This window comes from Macrosteles quadrilineatus, unplaced genomic scaffold, assembly GCF_028750875.1.
Source record: "Macrosteles quadrilineatus isolate MER2022 unplaced genomic scaffold, UCM_ALF_1.0 Scaffold_5__1_contigs__length_97177068, whole genome shotgun sequence".
NCBI lineage: Eukaryota > Metazoa > Arthropoda > Insecta > Hemiptera > Cicadellidae > Macrosteles > Macrosteles quadrilineatus.
Genome location: NW_026542598.1, coordinates 6,455,176 through 6,472,971, shown reverse-complemented (window position 1 = coordinate 6,472,971; position 17,796 = coordinate 6,455,176). Strand labels below are relative to the sequence as shown.

Below are 17,796 nucleotides of genomic sequence, written 5' to 3'. Positions count from 1 at the left end.
TTTGCTTGTTTATGAACATGTTTTGATCAAATTTGGAAAATGTTTTTATTTCTTACTAACTATTAACATTTTACAAAAAAAAAAAAAAAAAACTGTTTTACCCTCCCTGATGCAGCAAACCTAAGTACTTGTAAAACTAATTCTATTTAAATTGGGAATAAGTGTTATATTTTTAAGTAGACATTTCAGTGTAAATCCAATCAGTCAAATGGAAATCCGCTTAGTCTGCAGGTTTGCTGCGGCGGGGGTATTTTAATTGTTAATTCACAATAATAATATTGTGTTTTATATTCTCGGCCGATATTGTACAGTGTATATTTTATTTTAACAAAATAATAAACTATATTTTCATATAGCTAACTAGTGGTGGTATACGCTAACTACTCAGCCACCGCTCATCCAATTTTATATTACTTAGATTTATAAGGAATAACATAAACACACATACAAAACAGTTGTTATAGCTTTAAACCTTAAAATAAATACTAAAGGACAATGATGGTTTAATCAAACTCAATTAATTCCTTATTTGATTACAATTGATTCCAGTTTATTAGTATAACAATTGTACGTGTTGATGTTTGCTATAACTACAAGAACCATCAATCATGCACAGGTCTCGTAATCGTGATACAGCACTGTTTGACTAGTATCAACTGTACTGGAACGTGCGTTGTATGGAAGATTATACATACACAAATCAATACTATGTTGCATAATTAGACCTCACTAAACGGTGACGTGATATTGACCATTATGTAAGTGGTTAATGTCTTTATACCCTGATTACTATTCTTGAAACAAACTAAACATGTTCACTTATAGATGTATGACTCTTGTGTATAGCTGGAATCAATATACAATAGTTCCTTGTCCTCTAGCCCTTTATAGTTTATGAAAGAAAATGTAAGGAATCAGTTAGTATAAGCATTGACTATACACAGAATAGACTTCCCATGGAATGTAAAAATTTCGAGCAAAGGAAATAAGTTCAGGACCACCTCACCAGAGAGTACTAGTGTGCTGGGTTGAATATTAATTAAGGTAATAACAGGTAATAAGTATCAGGAAATAGCAGGTGGAAATCATCAGGTGGTATCACAAACCGCTGTAAAAACATCCAACTGCTTCGGTGATGTAGCAAAAATAGTATAGATATTGTCAGGAGGATTTGAAGGATAAGAAAATATTGTTCTGTTAACAACAATAACAGTTCTAAAGGTAGGATGAGATTTTAAAACATTGTCCCATTCCTAAGATATGACAGGATATAACAAGTAGGATAAAATAGCAGGAGGTATTATAGCATATTTAACACATTTCAAATGTCTAGTTTTAGATATTTGATGCTTTCATCCAGAAAGACTCTAACACATTGTTTTGTTCCAGCTGTAAGGGTTGTCTTGAGAGGCAAGGCACACGCGGAGTGGAAGGTGGTTGTGAGCGGAGACAGAAGAACCGTGAGAGACGACCAGTACTTCATCGACGACCGGGCCATAATCTGGGGAAAAGGTACAGCCATTTACATTTGTCTGCCTTTAATTAACTTTGAAATGGACAGATGTTCGGCAAATCCGAAGCCTATTGACATTTTACCTTGAGTCTGATCTAGCACATTTTACAACATGGTTTCCAGGTGGCTACACATAGTTAAAATTACCCATTATGCAGAAAACCTTTTTAAATAGTCTATTTAGTTAGTACTTGATTTTTTAGATGAAAATTTATTAAGTTAAAAGCCAACGATAGTGTGCTGTTAATTAGTGATTTTAGTTCAGATTTTTCAATCTAGCTGACTTAAGTGAAAAGCTTGCCATAAATTATGGAATCTTTTTGATGACGTTGATTGTCCCCAAAATTTAATAGGTATTTATTTCTCAATGATTAGTGTTTCTTCCGAAAGTTAATAGTTGTAAGAACTAATGTGTAAACGAAATATAGACTTAAATTGAAACACTTAAGGGCGGAGATTTTGCGCTAGTGATGAATGTAAATTTTATTGCGATTTTATAGTATAAATACATAGGAGTATAAGTATATGGAAATATTAACGAATGAATGCGTTAAGTAGTCTATTTTTAAATATCACCAATCCAGTTACAGTTACACGCACAGCAGTGTTACAGTTGCACGGTAATGCTATCCAATAAATAGTAATGTGTAAAGAACAGACATACTATTATATCCATCTTATTAAAATAATAAATTAATGTTACATCAAATATATTTGTTTAAAGATGTTTCTTAATTAAAAACATATTTTGCGATGATTTGATTTACGACAACCATGCGAGTAATCCCTGAGGGGAAATATGAAACAAGTAATCCAATTTTTGATGCTTTAACCAGGTTTTCCAATAGAGGATGATATTAATGATAATCTCATTTCATCAATTATGTTTTTATAAAAACAATTAATTCAGTTTATTTATGCGTTAAATCAAGAGCATTAATATCGATCCCAACAATACATGTCGAATAATTATGTTTCATGGACCGCCATATTGACTAAATAGGTGTCCCTTATGTATATTGAACTTAAATAGTCATTGGGCTTTAAATAAATGATCCTGGCTAATGAAACAGCTGATCTTAGTCGGCGACAAAGCTACACAGATAATCTCACACCATTCTACCCTCATCCTTTCATATTTGGGTTGAAATACGCACATAGGTGTCGTCCCCATCTCAAATAACTTATAAGTAATTATCCTTTGTATCGACACTTTTTTTAACGTATAATAACGCCTAGTTTGAATAATGGAAGAATACAAATTCAAATTAATAACCTTTATTCTTATCTTACACTGCGGAAACTAATTGCACTTAATTCTTTTGTCTATGATTGCACGTAGCTTCTTGCATGATGGCCGGTATAAGATTTTTTAAATCGTCAAACCTTCAATATACGGCTCCCTACTTCCACTTACATTCCTGAGCTGTTATGAAACATGAAACAATTATACTGTTCAAATGCTACCCTGTGGAGTAAAAAATACAACACATGCATATTCTTAACAAGAAATCCTAAAGTATAGCATTTTCAAACCATTACCTCAAATTCAGTCAATGGATCCTAGATTTTCAGTGAGCAAAGACCACTCAGATAATTGCATGTTAACTGCTTTACTTTCAAAATTTGTATCCAAATCTTCAAATATTCGCCCATTACTAAAGATTCTCTCTTCCCCGCATGTACGTTTTGGCGTAGGCACAGATCAGACAAGATGTGTACTATTCGTGCTAGACTTTTGGTACTTTCTCATCTAAAAGTGATAAGATTATCTATCCCAAAACATAAAAATTAAGATGTTTACCTATACAAAAATTCAAAATATCTGTATTTACATTTAGTGTAAATAATCACCCAATTAAATTTTCTATAAACTGTTGACATCCTCGTCAACATGCATTTGCCACTGAATGGGCCTCAAACTCCTGTGCATGGAACGGACCAGGCATGGTATTGAACTGGTAAAGTAAAAAGAATTAATTTAATAAAAACCTTTAATTTTGACATCAGGATTTGAACCCAAGACATCACTGTGTCGATTTCCCAGTTTTGACGCTGTAAAACCGAGCACCCAACTCAACCTTTATGGGTAAAATTCATGTCTAAAAACATTTTTATTGGGCTTCTCAATTTCAGGATTTTTGAAACTGATCCATGTTTTTGCAGACAAACCAGATGGAAATATCCCTATCTTGCCTCGTGGATTGCACCAGTTTCCCTTCAGATTTCAACTGCCCGAAAGTAGTCTACCGTGCTCTTTCGAGAGCAAACCTGGCTTCATAAGATATTACATTAAGGTAAACTCTTGGGAACACCTAAAAGAGTAGGTTGATTCTTAAAAGGAACTCAGGTTTCAATTTAGAATATAAGTAGTGTTTAAATAGGTGAATAAACTTAGCCTTATTTTAAAATCCTCTTTAGAGAAATTTGTGTTAGAGATAAGTCATGCTCTCAGACTTCCGGTTCACAGAAATGAACCAATGTTAACTATGGGATGTGTAGGAAATAATTTTAAAATTGTATTTCTGATGACGTGCTAATACCTGAATCTGTTTAAACATTTACTTAATTATTTTTTAAATACACTCATTATCTTCAACTACTTACGGAAAATAATTAATAGCAGAATACTAAAAATGTTTTTCACCTGTATCCTTATGGCGAGATTAACGTACGTTATTCTCCAGTAAAAATAAATAAACTACGATGGTAATATGTATTGAATAAATTTTTATGTAATCTGTATGACGTTTAAAGTAAAAATGTGTCTCCAAATGTTATTATAATGTATTATCCAAATGTATTATCAAATATATCAAATGTATTATAGCTATGCTTTTAATAGGAAACAATAAAAAAAAGGGTACAAAGAAAGTCTATCCCTCAGTAGATCAAATGAAGGAACCACAAAGTCATGGTTATTATAGTTATTATTTAACATTTGCAGGAGCTTTAGTTAAGGTACCTTGAACCACGTGATCCAAAAATGGTAATTACAATTTTACAGCGCATTGTTTGATTAACTTATTAACTTAAAGTAGTCAATTTACAAACATAGCATGTTGTTTCTTAGGTAACAGTGGACATTCCGTACGCGTCTCCTCCCCAGGGTATGAAATACTTCACTGTGATTGGTCCTCACATAGACTGCATGGACGAACAGTACCTGGTGAGCTTTGCTTTTGATTGGATCATAAGTCATAAGTCATTTATTTGTCCAGATTTACATTAATGCATTGGCTAAGTCAATATACATTTAAAAAAATATAGATTGTCTTATAAACTATAAAATAACTACTAAAATAAACAATATTTACATGTAATCAATTCATGAACCAAGCATACCATATGCCCATGACTACCCATCAGCAATAAAATCACGGACACGGTAGTAACACTTGGACACCAGTAATTTTCGAAGTGATTTTTAAAAATAACAGGGTTTGACTCAATTTTTAGATGGGTTGGCAATGCATTGAAAAGCAGTATACCGTTATAATAAAGATGTTTTTTTTTAAAAAAAGGTGGTTGAATGTTTTGGTATCTGAAGATTAAGACTGTTTCGAAAAGAATCATTTTATCATTTTAAGTTATGACTTGTATTACTTTGTCGCAAGGCCACATTGTGCTAATGAAAGATTAAATATACCATTTACTTACCACAGATTTATAATGGTAACTTTATACAGAATAAAATACTGTTGGGGCTCAACATCTTCAAAATGTCATTCCTAACAGATCGTATGAATGAGGATAGGTTACAAAACCATAGCTGACTTTTTTAGTAGTCCAGACAACCAATGATCAAAAAAGGTATAGAGGGAAATAATCGGAACACCATTTCCGATTTTTTAACCTTGTACTACTATACCAATACAGTATAGTTGGGAGGGGAATATACTAAATGGCCCTTCCAATGCTCCTTGAATCGTTAGGGAGGGTGCTTGAAAGTGTCAATTTTTCTTAAATCTCGGATACCATGCGTACATGACAGGTTATTGTGTACATAATGAAAGCTTATTAAACTTAAAACATTTTTTGTACTGTATAAATTCTTAAAATATTTTATAGTTTTCATGTTATTTACTATAATAAGTTTGTAAATTAGGAATAATACATTTTTTCTCTTGCTTTGGTTCTTTCTGACAAGGTAACTCCTATACTGTTGGCCCACAAAATAAATGCCAGTCTTGGGGTTGTAGAAAATCAAATCCCCTTCAACAATATACATGACCTCACTAGTTCTTAATAAAATCACATTTTCGTTGCCTCAACTTTAAACCCTTTAAGCGTAGTTTTTTGTGTCATCGGCTTTTTCACAAATGGATCAACAAAAGAAAAATCATGGAATATTCAAGGAATAGTTTTATGGTTGAGTACATGTATTTAATTGAAATATTTGTTCAGAAACCAATAATCGGCCAAGACAAGAAGACCATCTGCTGCATGTGCTGTAAGAAGGGTCCAGTAACGCTGCGGACACAGCTGGAGAGGTCTGCTTATTGTTGTGGGGAGTCGATAAAACTGAGGGCCAACGTGGACAACCAGGGCGAAGAGGAGGTGCGGCTCAAAGTTAGGTTAATACAGGTAAAATATTAAATAAATTACGATAAATGTAAAAATGAGTTCATAAATGTAAAAATTATATACTACCATAGATATAAAATACTCCCTTAGTAGATTTCCCATCCTTATGGAACAGCAGAAGCCAATTTTAATTTTTAGTTCTGTCCGGTGTACTGTAGTTACCATTTGTTTCTTGTTATTTCAGTCATTTAAAACCTCATTTAACCAAATAAAACTATCTAATCATAAACAATAACTTGTTCACTAGCTATATAACCAAACAGTTAGACATAAAAAATAAGAAACTAACCCTAAAAACAAAAGAAAAAAGTGTAAACAAATCACGACATCTACAGTACACCAGACAGAACTAACAATCAAATTGGCTTCATCTGTTCCATAAAGATGGGAAACTACTAAGGGAGTATTTTTTTCTACGATACTACTAATACACTCCTGGATCCTGAAGTAAACATCCATCCCATTGGTCAAACTAGCTTTAACCAATTGTTTACTTTAGATCATAGTTGAATTCATTATAGAGTGTGCTAATGTGAAAATGTGTTTTCCTTTATTCGTTAAAACTTTGATAAATAGGCTATGTTCCATATAATATGAGATACTACAGTGCAGATGTGCTTTTAAATTTAGCTTTTTTTTTGACAGAACTCAGTAATTTATATCAGCACACTTAGTGACTAAGACAACATCGTATGTCCATTTTGATTCTAAATATAGCTACAGTGATTTCGTGGAAAAGGAATGCATATGCCTTCTACTATGAATAAATAAATAAAGATAAAACAATTAGGTTACCAGAGCTAATTTATATTCTTCACCAACTTTAAGCCTAACAATAAAAATATAGTCATAGATTAAACAAAATCATGTGGCTCGATTAAAAACAACCGTTTGGTGATAAGGTCAATATAAATCAGAAACCATTACTCTGAACATATTACTTGCTTGATTTGTCTCTTCCAGCACCCATTGTTCATCTGTATAACATTCATCATCTTTTCAATTCGTACGAAAACATTTACGAAACTCAATCTCTTCCCTGCTACATTATAACACAATGCTTGTATCCTGACTTCGATATTGAACGACCTGATTCTGTTGCTTACTTTCTTGTTAACCACAAATCCTTATGGCAGATTCCCTTCCTTTCTCATCTCATCTCATTTAACTTTGTTGGTAAGTTTCGTCTAACATCTGGACTAGTTCATAGTCGTCCAGATTCATAAAAATCTTCTGATGGTCGATGCTCCATCCAACCTATACTATTTTGGGAACCGTAAATAATAATAAGACGCATTTTTTGAAACTGAATTTACTCAGATATACTTTTGTTTAGTTGAAAACGATATCGAAGGAAAAATGAAGACACAAGTACAAATTGACTGTATGAAAAGTTTAATTTCTAAAATTGTATTGTATTTAAGGAGCTAATCTACTTTTTACACATTCCAGTACGTGGAGTATTTCATAGACAGAGGAGTTCTGGGAGTGACCAAGGAACTACAACACCTCGTCCTGGAGTATAAAGGAGACTCGGTCAAGCCCAACACGAGGCACAAGTGGGACTCAGCCCAGAGTCTAGTGGTGCCTGTCATGCCACCGTCACTAGTAGGCATCTGCCGGCTCATGCAGATTTACTATGTGCTCAAGGTAAACCGTGATCTGTTCACATATTATTGAATGATGTAAATTAAAAATGTTAAGACTATGAGTACTTACAATTAATTTGAAGAATGTTTTCGATGCAGTTGTATGTGTAACTGTGTGGTTATGGTGCTCGCCTTCAAATATGAAGGTTATTGGTTCGGTCTAATTCCGGGCCGATTTTGGACCAAGATGGGATTAGTCAATGACTAATCCCAATGATGACTAGCCCAATGACTAATAGTCATTGGTCGCTAGCAGATGATACTTTGGACAGAAAACCGAAGTTAGATAGTCCAGGGACTAGAGGAACCTGTGTTTTGTCCGGCCTCTTACAAACAAATTATAGAATTTAAATGGTGCAGGAAAAAAATTAACGATTATTTTAAGTTTATTTTAATGAGATTTGGCTCAGACATATACTAACTTATAGGTTCTTTCAGCTTTGGAACATTACTTTCTGAATTATTAAAAAGTTACTACTGTAATTTGCTTCGAAGATATGTGTGGTATTGGTCATTTTCAACCAATTTAATATCAAAATACTCTTTATTGAATGGTTTTCATGATCAAAATTAAAAAATTAAATACAGGTATATCTACATAAAAAACCAATTGAAGATAAGAATATTGTCAACGATAGTTGTATAAAAATCTTTACTGGATTTGAAGACATCACCAAGATTTATTATCGATAGCCAAATGGTTGTATGTATATTTTGTATATTTTTCTGCTATGTTTATTTCACTGTTCTTTTAAGACATATTCATGTTTTTCAGGTCAATTTAGAGTTTGAGAAGTCTGGTGACGATCTCCACATGCACTACCCCATCACAGTTGCCACCGTTCCGTTCAGAATCCCCAACGCGACACAACCGACGATACATTACGGTAAATCTACTTTGCACAAGCATTGACTGGTTTATTTCTAGAACTACAAAAATCTATGAGGATACTGTGCACTTTTGCTTATTTAATTATGTTTGTCATGATATGATTTTTTCAAAATCTTGGTATTTATGTTATTTTCACCGAATAAAAAAGTCTTTCAATTTAAAATATAACCAGTTGATTTACAGGATTTGCTTAGGATTTTATTAAAATCCATCTTTTACAAAATAATGACTCTATAAATATGATATTTTTTCATTATGAATATCAAACAGGAATTGATATTTTTATGCATTACATTCAAGTACTATCAAGGGGTTAGGGCGTGGGACTTCGGTTCCCGAAGTCCAGGTTTCTAATCCTGCCAAATCACCAATGGATTTGATCTAAGTGATAATTCCGCAACCTTAGGTCTAGCCTTAAGTAATGTGAAAAACAATCTCAGACCCGCGCCTAGCGTCCTAGGACAAAAAAATAATCAAGTAGAAATTTTATTCCAATATACAAGTTGAAGGTGAGTTTCAAATGGAAAACAGCCTAGTTTCATTTATCCCCCAACATAGTTTGTTCTTAATGTTTGCCAAAGTTATAAGTCAAATAACGCCAATTATTAAATAGTATATTTCACTACTAGTCATTACGAGCATGGGATACACTATCGAGCCCCGAAATGGGACTTTCGTGTCGAGTATTGAACGATACTTTTTATATCGATTAAAAAACTACTTCATCACTCCTTTTGAGCTAACCAGGAACTTAAGTTGTAACTTTGTTGATGTCAGGCAATGGTTTGTGTAGCGAAATTAATGTTTATGTCAGGAAAAGTCAGCTGATAACTATTTGTTTTTCGTGTATGGAAATTGACGATTTTCAAAGAGCTCAGCCGTATGAAAATGGGCTATTTTCGAATAAAGAGTAATGAAAAGGAGATTTATTGTTAATCTTTAACAATATATTCTACATATACATACACAAATATATACACGTACAGTACATGTTTATTTTACTGTCACCAATTCACTACCTCATGTCTACAGATGTGGCCTGTGAGCATGTAGAAGGAGGAATGTACATCGGGCCGGAGTTTCTTCTAGGCCAAGTCTACGATGGAAGTAACGCTCAAGAGGTCCGGGAGACCGTCGTTTTGTACAGGCCCGTGTACGTATGTGTGACAAAAAGTCATGACTGCAGCACCACCTAGTCACATGTGTAAATGTTCTGTTTATAAGATGAACATATGTAAATGTTTTCTGGCAGAGATACTTTTTGTAAGGAAAATTAACTAGAAGAAAAATAGTGTTTTAAGTTTCTCCCATCTCATGTCGCTGCTCAAATTTGCTATCGATGTCAATGAGTTATTTGACAATCCGAAATACCTACATACCTCCTGGTAGGTTTGGTGTGATTTTGAGATGAAAAGTGTAATATATACATCTAAGAAGTTAACTCATATATTGTCAATTTGTGATACATAAGTTTATATACAAGGCATGTTTTTTTAAGTAAGTACCGTTTTTAAATTTCACCATTCCAGCGCTTCTATTGTCATTTTCGACCTTTGTGCTGTGTATGTGCATCTATTGGCAAGCCTGCGCCGGAAATTCGGCAACAATCGGACGTGTTTACATCTGGTTTCGAGCATTCAAAATGATGTCGCCAATTGATACTGCCGCCGACTGTGAAGTGCACGCTGTAATACAATTTTTAAGTGCTAAAGGTGTGAAAGCTATTTAAATTCTTCGACAGATTAGTGAAGTGTTTGGTGAGAACATTGTGAGTGACGGATTGGTACGCATAACGTTTGTGCGACCGTCTGTAAAAGCCCTTGCCCACACGCGTACCATTCCGTCACTCACAATGTTCTCACCAAACACTTCACTAATCTGTCGATGAATTTAAATAGCTTTCACACCTTTAGCACTTAAAAATTGTATTACAGCGTGCACTTCACAGTCGGCGGCAGTATCAATTGGCGACATCATTTTGAATGCTCGAAACCAGATGTAAACACGTCCGATTGTTGCCGAATTTCCGGCGCAGGCTTGCCAATAGATGCACATACACAGCACAAAGGTCGAAAATGACAATAGAAGCGCTGGAATGGTGAAATTTAAAAACGGTACTTACCGAACTTAAAAAAACATGCCTCGTATTACAAATATACTCATAAAAACTTGGATGTAATAAAATTAAATAGCAATTAGTAACCTGTAACAAAACAAAATATATTGTTTTTAATTTTCATGTTCATCATACAAAATCTATACGGGAAAGTTATTGAAATTAGTGACAAAATGAACGAATGTTGATTCACAGTTTTATATGAATTGTACAATTATTTGTTTGCTGTGCCATAATGTTTGTGTTTAAACCCTTTGTAGTTTTATACTAGAATAACAACAAAAGACTATTTTAAGGTGAAATGTTGAAAACCTATTAAAGAGTTCCAATTATTGTACATGGAACGGTCTTATGTTTAAAAAATGTGTGAACTCACTAACCTTAAAAACTAAAAACTTAGGTAAATTTATTTGCAATTACTACTATTTGTTACAAAAAGATTTTTTTCATTCTGTAGTCTTTACAGTCAAGTATTAACTAAATCTTCTACAAAAGAGATATTTAAAAAATATTCTACATTTTAAAACAATTTACATTACTCTTCCATAAAAACACAAATAACAGGTGTTAGGTTTGTTACAAAAGCAGGTCAAAAGCAGGTGATTTTTTTTGGGAGACAGGTTTGTAGAAGGGTTTATTAGCCGTTGGGGTATTTAACTAGATCAGCTGTTAGAGATCGATCAACTAGATTCGCCATTTCCCGTATGATAATCAAAGAAAACATTTCACGTATAGTGTTTGAGTAAGCTTGCAGATTTAGTTCTGAATGTTTAATGTCTTATAAATCAGTAGTATCTGTTCCAGTTGTGTACGTTGTCTGATTTTCTTATTAATACACAATTGTAAAACACAATACTAATGTGATATACTGGGTGTTTAGTAGTCAGTGCCAACGACACAGGCATCATCATGCACACAAATTGCGATACAAATACGCAATTTGGATGGATATATCTCACTCTTAATTCCAGCAACAGCAGTTTTTAGATTTTTAAAGTTTCTTTAACATTCCTTATTATTAGGATCTCATTTTTATCAACTTTTAGCCTACATAATAATATTTGCAATGGCTTTGTTAGACTTAACAATATTCAATCAGTATAGGTTTTTTTACAGCCAAATACAAATAAACCTTCTAAACTCAACATAAATAATGAATTTGGAAAAATAAAAAAGGGAATCACAGCTTGCTTGTTATATGTCGTGTTAGAAAATGTCAAATAGTATAAAAATCTTCTCCGCATTTTAAGGTTTAAAATTATGTACAACGTGTGGTATTTTATGTCCACCTTAAGAAATTCTAAAATAACCATTCAAACATCATTATGTTGGCTTACTATTGACAAAATATAAATATTTTATTTGGCAATTTCAATCAATTTTGCAACTCTAAAAACGGAAGTAGGAGTGGGATATAACTATCCCAATTGCGTATTTTCATCGTAATATGCGTGAATAATAACGTCTTAAACTGACTACCAAACCCCCTTTGTTATATGCCTTTTATTTTCTTTTGGTTTATTTTTTTTGTGTTACCGGGTTTTGAAACAGGCTACTTCTATGGAAGTAATATTACAGTTATGCACACTAAATGTATATACTTGTACTTATTAAGACTAAGTTTTTAATAATGTTTTAATTCTGACCTTAATGTATTCAATGCCGAAAAGAATAAAAAAAAAATAAAATACAAGTTTTTACGTTTTTTGGCATCATAACTTTACAGACATTCTTTTCAGCTTATGTGATTAGTGAAAGGATATTGTTTATTATATAGATCTGCCATGTAATCTTAGTTGGATCAAAAAGTTCCCACATAAATAAAAAATAAGATTTATAATTTTAATGTAACGGACTCATGTAAATTCATGGCTTTTAGGAAGAGAAAATGTTGACTTACAATCATAATACTGTATTATGTTTCAAAATTTAACACTTAAATAAATATTAGCGCTATAACTTTAAAATATAAGTATATGCTATACAGCCTTACGAATACGGTTTTCAATACTTGTTCCGATTAATAGACGTCATAATGCACAATTAATGTGTTGTGTGAATAGAAGTTGAACAAAACTGTAAGTAAGAAATAAACCTGAAAACATACACAACTAAAAAAGACCATTCCTATTCTTTATATTATTTTAATATATCGTTTGACTCATATTAATGCATTATTTTTATTTTATTAATATTTATGCAAACAAATCATACCGTTCATATTTACAGTATCGCTAACAGTGTGTTTTGTTTCTGTTATGTCAGTGAGTATAATACCTAATAAAATGGACTGAGTGAAAACCATTCGGTTGTTATAACTACGAAAGTAAAGTCATATTTGCCCTTGATTTATTTAGCAATGTAGTACTGCAATGAATTTCAATTTGTTTTTTCCAGTATAAATTATTTGCCGTCAGCATTATAAAGGTATACATTTTATAAGTTTGGCTATACTAATCTGGTTTGAGTTACAACATTGCTTTTTACTTATACATTTTTCATACAGATGTAGATATGTAATAAAATACTCTGTAACCTAGTTTTCTGCTGTTCTATGTTTGTTTTGTAGTAAATAATAACCACTGTGACATAAATGATCAACATAAATTTCGTACCCTTAGAACATATGTTGTTGACTGTTTGAATGTTTGTATAAAGGCAAAGAAACTGTGCACTACGGACACACAGGATATGTTTTAGAATAAGTAATGTTTATATTGTATGATGTTGAATATATTTGGATTACGATTTTATGTAGATAAAATTAAAGGCAATATATTACAAGACTGTTCAAATGGAGGGTTTTCATTGACCTTGACCAATAAAACTTTGTAATTTCATGATTGTTCATGCTTGAAAGTCATTGGTTGCTGTAAAATGTAACAAAATGCTCCACTATGGTTTAATGCCATCTACTTATCACCAGTATTTTGTAACGTAACTATATGAAATATTCCAGAATCACTGAAATGTGTAAAATAATCATACGTACGAACTATTTTACTTACACTTTTTAAACTTATATTTTTAGCCAAATACTGTATTTACAGACATCCTTATATATTACTTTCCAACCAGTTTTTATGGGCACATTTTGAGAACCTACAGAGTTCCAGTCTGATTTCAAATCCAGTAGTTTTGATAGTATTAACATTTTAGACAATTCATTTTCTTCCTACACCGAAATAATTCAAATCTATTCATAGGAATTTATGAGGAAAATGTAAACTAATCATTTATATTCAAACCAAGCAAAAAACCTACCGTTGGTTTTTCTGTGAAGGTAATACTACAAAATCCCTACTGGTTTTACCCCATTACTTTTTTCCCATGCTATTTTTTACAAGTTCCAACCTTTGGTGTAGTCATATTGTTTGAACTGTATTGGACCTTTATTCGATCACCAGTCCACGAACAGAAAATGTATACTTAATACTAAATCTTCAATTTTCGGAACATGAATATTGTAAAATCGATAAGAATTTGGATCGAAATTCCAAACGAAATATTTTAATTGACACCCTTCAGGAGCTACTGGGCATATTAAAAATACGTTGAATAGTGAGAGAATTTCTCCACGCTATCCTCTTGAAGTTCCAACCAATAAATCAAAGTGGACCACTCGGCTGCTTTCAAGGGAATTGAAATATTGAGCGGTTGTGACAGACCTAAACAACAAACAAGCTTCACGAGGACTCGGGAAGTTGATGGAGTGAAGTTAGGCCTGGAACAAACAACTCTTTGTGTCAAAAATAATCACCGCAAACATTCCCATCAATGAAAAGTTACAGACACAAGGTACGTTTGTTTAAATTAATTTCTAACATGAATTAATAGATATGTTTAGTTCAAAGGATTGAAGAGGTTTTTTTTCTTTAACTGAATGTTTTTAGTTTTAGATTATTAAAAGGCATTTAAAAAAATATTTGATATATCACTGATATTACAAGATATTGGGAAACCAACCTTTGTAAATCGATTGTAAGGACGAGTTTTGTTAGGAATTATCGGAAATTTAATTTATAGAAAGAAATTTTAGTTGTATTTAACAACAATAATAGTATTCATATTTGACTTATTACTCACAATAAAAAAAATTGAATTTTAAATTATTTTAGAAAACTTTTAAAACATAATACTGTCAACATTTTTACTGTCGAGGAATTGTAAAGTGTCACAAAAAGCTCAATTGTTTTGATAGGCTAAAACGCAATAGGGAAAACATAAGTGATTAGCTTTATTAACTAAACAGACTGATTTAAGTACCGATTGGCCGTTCTAGACTAAATCTATTGACACCCAAACACAGTATGTTCTTCATACAATCAGTAAATTGGCATCCGTATGTAATGTTTATAAACTGAATAGATTTTCATCGCTATGCAGGTCCGTAGATTTGTGTATGCAAGTGAGTAGAATGAACACATAGGTATAGTGTTGGCAACTACATAAAGCGTAAATATCATATCAGTACCGGACATATTCAATGTCATTGAAACAATATAGGTAACGTTTCAAATCAGAAACGACTGACTTTTGACTCTAATTCTAAACAGCGACGAAACATAAAGTAATGCTCCCATTTTTAGGTTGAGTTAAGTGAATAAATCTTAAATTTAACTCACTTAATTGAGACATTGACTAAGATAACGCTCTTACACACTCTGTTGTGAGATATATGTAGGTGATGAATCTTGCAGATGATTCTCCCTCTACTACTAAAGGTTCTATTACTCGTCCTTGCCCTACATTAGAGGATGTCTCACTTGACCTTTTTCATGATTTACCTTACAGCAATTTTTTTGGAAATTTATTTTTGAGAAAGTAAATATCACGGAGGCCATTGTAGCCAAATGCTTTTTAATATGTTCTCCAGGAACAAAATGATATCTATATTTGAAGTTAAAATCATTAAATCATAGAATCAATTTATAACAAATAATCAATCAATCAATTGGTAAATTAATTGACACTCTCCTCAAAGACCCTCCGATCTTGCAGCATCTAGTTTATTAAAGTCGAATCCCAGCATGATCAAACTAGGATGTGTGTTTAAGGCGTTTTGCGATTTATTTTGAATATTTTTTTTTTTTTAATATATATATATGTGCACTATTGGTTACTTTATTGACAGATGATTGGTCACTAAAATATCCATAATGATTTATAAGCCGGAAATATTTCAATCTTAAGCTAATATTTTAGTGTAAATAAGCAATACAAACAAGTCAAAATAAAAACCGCAATTATAGGAAAAACTTTTCAATATAAACGTATATTAATTCAAGGTTGGAAGAGATTTTTAAGGTTAGAACTACTCATCATCCAGTCCTAAAGTATATTGTGGATAAATAAAACCAAAATTTCACTTTTGATTTGATTGCAAATCAGTATTCACATTAAATTAGCCACATGCACAACACAGTGTTGCTATGAAGGCAATTTATTAGTGAAAGACGGGAGATGGGAACTAAGGTCTTTTAATTTACAGCTCGTAATCAGCTTGAAATTTTAGTTATTGGGTTGAAATTCACAACAGATTTTATTTTCTGTTTTTACAGAAACCTGATTTTTAACTATACATTGGAGAGGTATTGTAATCTAATAGTTATATTGAAATTACGTCGACGCCGCCGGGACAGCTACCGTGGAGGCCGCCGACATGGAGGACGACCCAGCCCCGACCCGGAACGAGCCGCGGCCGCCGCCAATTCTGCTGGACATCCCGCGGAGCTGGCCAGCCCATGCCGTCGCCATCGGTCAACTGGTTGGCGGCCAATTTGATGCTTCGTGCACCGGGAAGAATCTGCGGATCAGGGTGGACACTGTGCCCCACTTCCGCGCCGTCCAGCGGTATCTCCAGCAAGAGCGGGTACCTTTTCACACCTTCGCCCTACGTACCGAGCGTCTGCTCAAGGTGGTGGTGAAGGGCCTCCCACCGACGCTGACCCCGCAAGAGATCATGGCCGAGTTTCACGACTTCGACATTTGCGAGGCGAAGCTAATGAAGACTCGTCGAGGGATGCCGACCGGCCTCTGGCTCCTCACGATCCGCAGGACGGAAGGATATTCCCAACCGTCCACCATCTATGAGATCAGGCGTGCCTTTTACTGCAAGGTGGAGGTGCGGCAGTATAAGCGGCCCAACGGTCCCATCCAATGCCACCGTTGCCAGGGCTTCGGCCACGGATCGGGGCAGTGTCACCGCCAGGTCCGCTGTGTCCGCTGCGCGGACAGCCATCCAGCGACTGAGTGTCCCAAGGAGCCAGCAGCCCAGGCGAGATGCTGCAACTGTGGTGAGGCCCATACTGCCAACTACAGGGGCTGCACTTGTTTCAAAACTCAGCAACGGGCTTCTTACGCGGCAGCGGCGAAGTCGTCCACGGCACCGTCGGGCCGTCAACCGCGCCGGGTCGACCCGCCGGCTCCGAGACCTGACCCTGTGGACGAAGAGGCTCCTGGGGCTCCCGAGGTCGATGACGAGGGCTTCCGGACTCAGCGGAGAAGACGTCGTCGAGCTCCTCGAAACCCGGACAACCACGGCAGAGCTTCCGGCCCGAGACCCCGAACACCCACCCCTCCTGTGGAACGGTCCGCCGCCCCGGCTGAGACCCCGAACCCTCGAGTGAGGCGAACTCCCCGCCCTCGCCTGGAAGTCCCTCCTCGTCAGCCCAGCGGCCCTGCCCGGCAGCCCAGCAGCCCAGCCCCGCAGCCCAGCAGCCCAGCCCCGCAGCCCAGCGGCCCTGCCCAGCCCATCGAGCCGGCCTCAACCCCGGCCCAGTCGTCCAAGAGCCCGTCGCAGCAGTCTGAACTGGCTCAACTCATCTCCACGCTGAGGAGCATGTTGGTCGTCGTCGAGCGACTTGTTGACCAGTTGACTCAACATCATGCGTAGACTTCGCATCCTCTCGTGGAACGCCGACGGGCTCGCTGACAGACGCTACGAGCTGACGCACCTCCTCACCGACATGGACGTTGACGTTGCCCTCATCCAGGAGACGCATCTGCGCGGTGGGGACGCGTTCAACGTCCGCAACTA

At 34.9% G+C, this 17,796-nt stretch overlaps 1 protein-coding gene across 1 annotated transcript in view; it reads left to right on the top strand.

Annotated features, from left to right (window-relative positions):
* The window catches only part of LOC128994722 (arrestin domain-containing protein 3-like), a 154,225-nt gene extending 144,083 nt beyond the window's left edge, over positions 1–10,142 (top strand). The window contains exons 2-8 of the mRNA XM_054419460.1: positions 1,390–1,512; positions 3,680–3,810; positions 4,587–4,682; positions 5,921–6,100; positions 7,553–7,750; positions 8,525–8,636; positions 9,674–10,142. Coding sequence (XP_054275435.1) covers positions 1,390–1,512; positions 3,680–3,810; positions 4,587–4,682; positions 5,921–6,100; positions 7,553–7,750; positions 8,525–8,636; positions 9,674–9,837 — 1,004 coding nt within the window. The 3' untranslated portion in view covers positions 9,838–10,142. The remainder of the gene's footprint in view (positions 1–1,389; positions 1,513–3,679; positions 3,811–4,586; positions 4,683–5,920; positions 6,101–7,552; positions 7,751–8,524; positions 8,637–9,673) is intronic.
* The last annotated feature ends 7,654 nt before the right edge of the window (positions 10,143–17,796 follow it).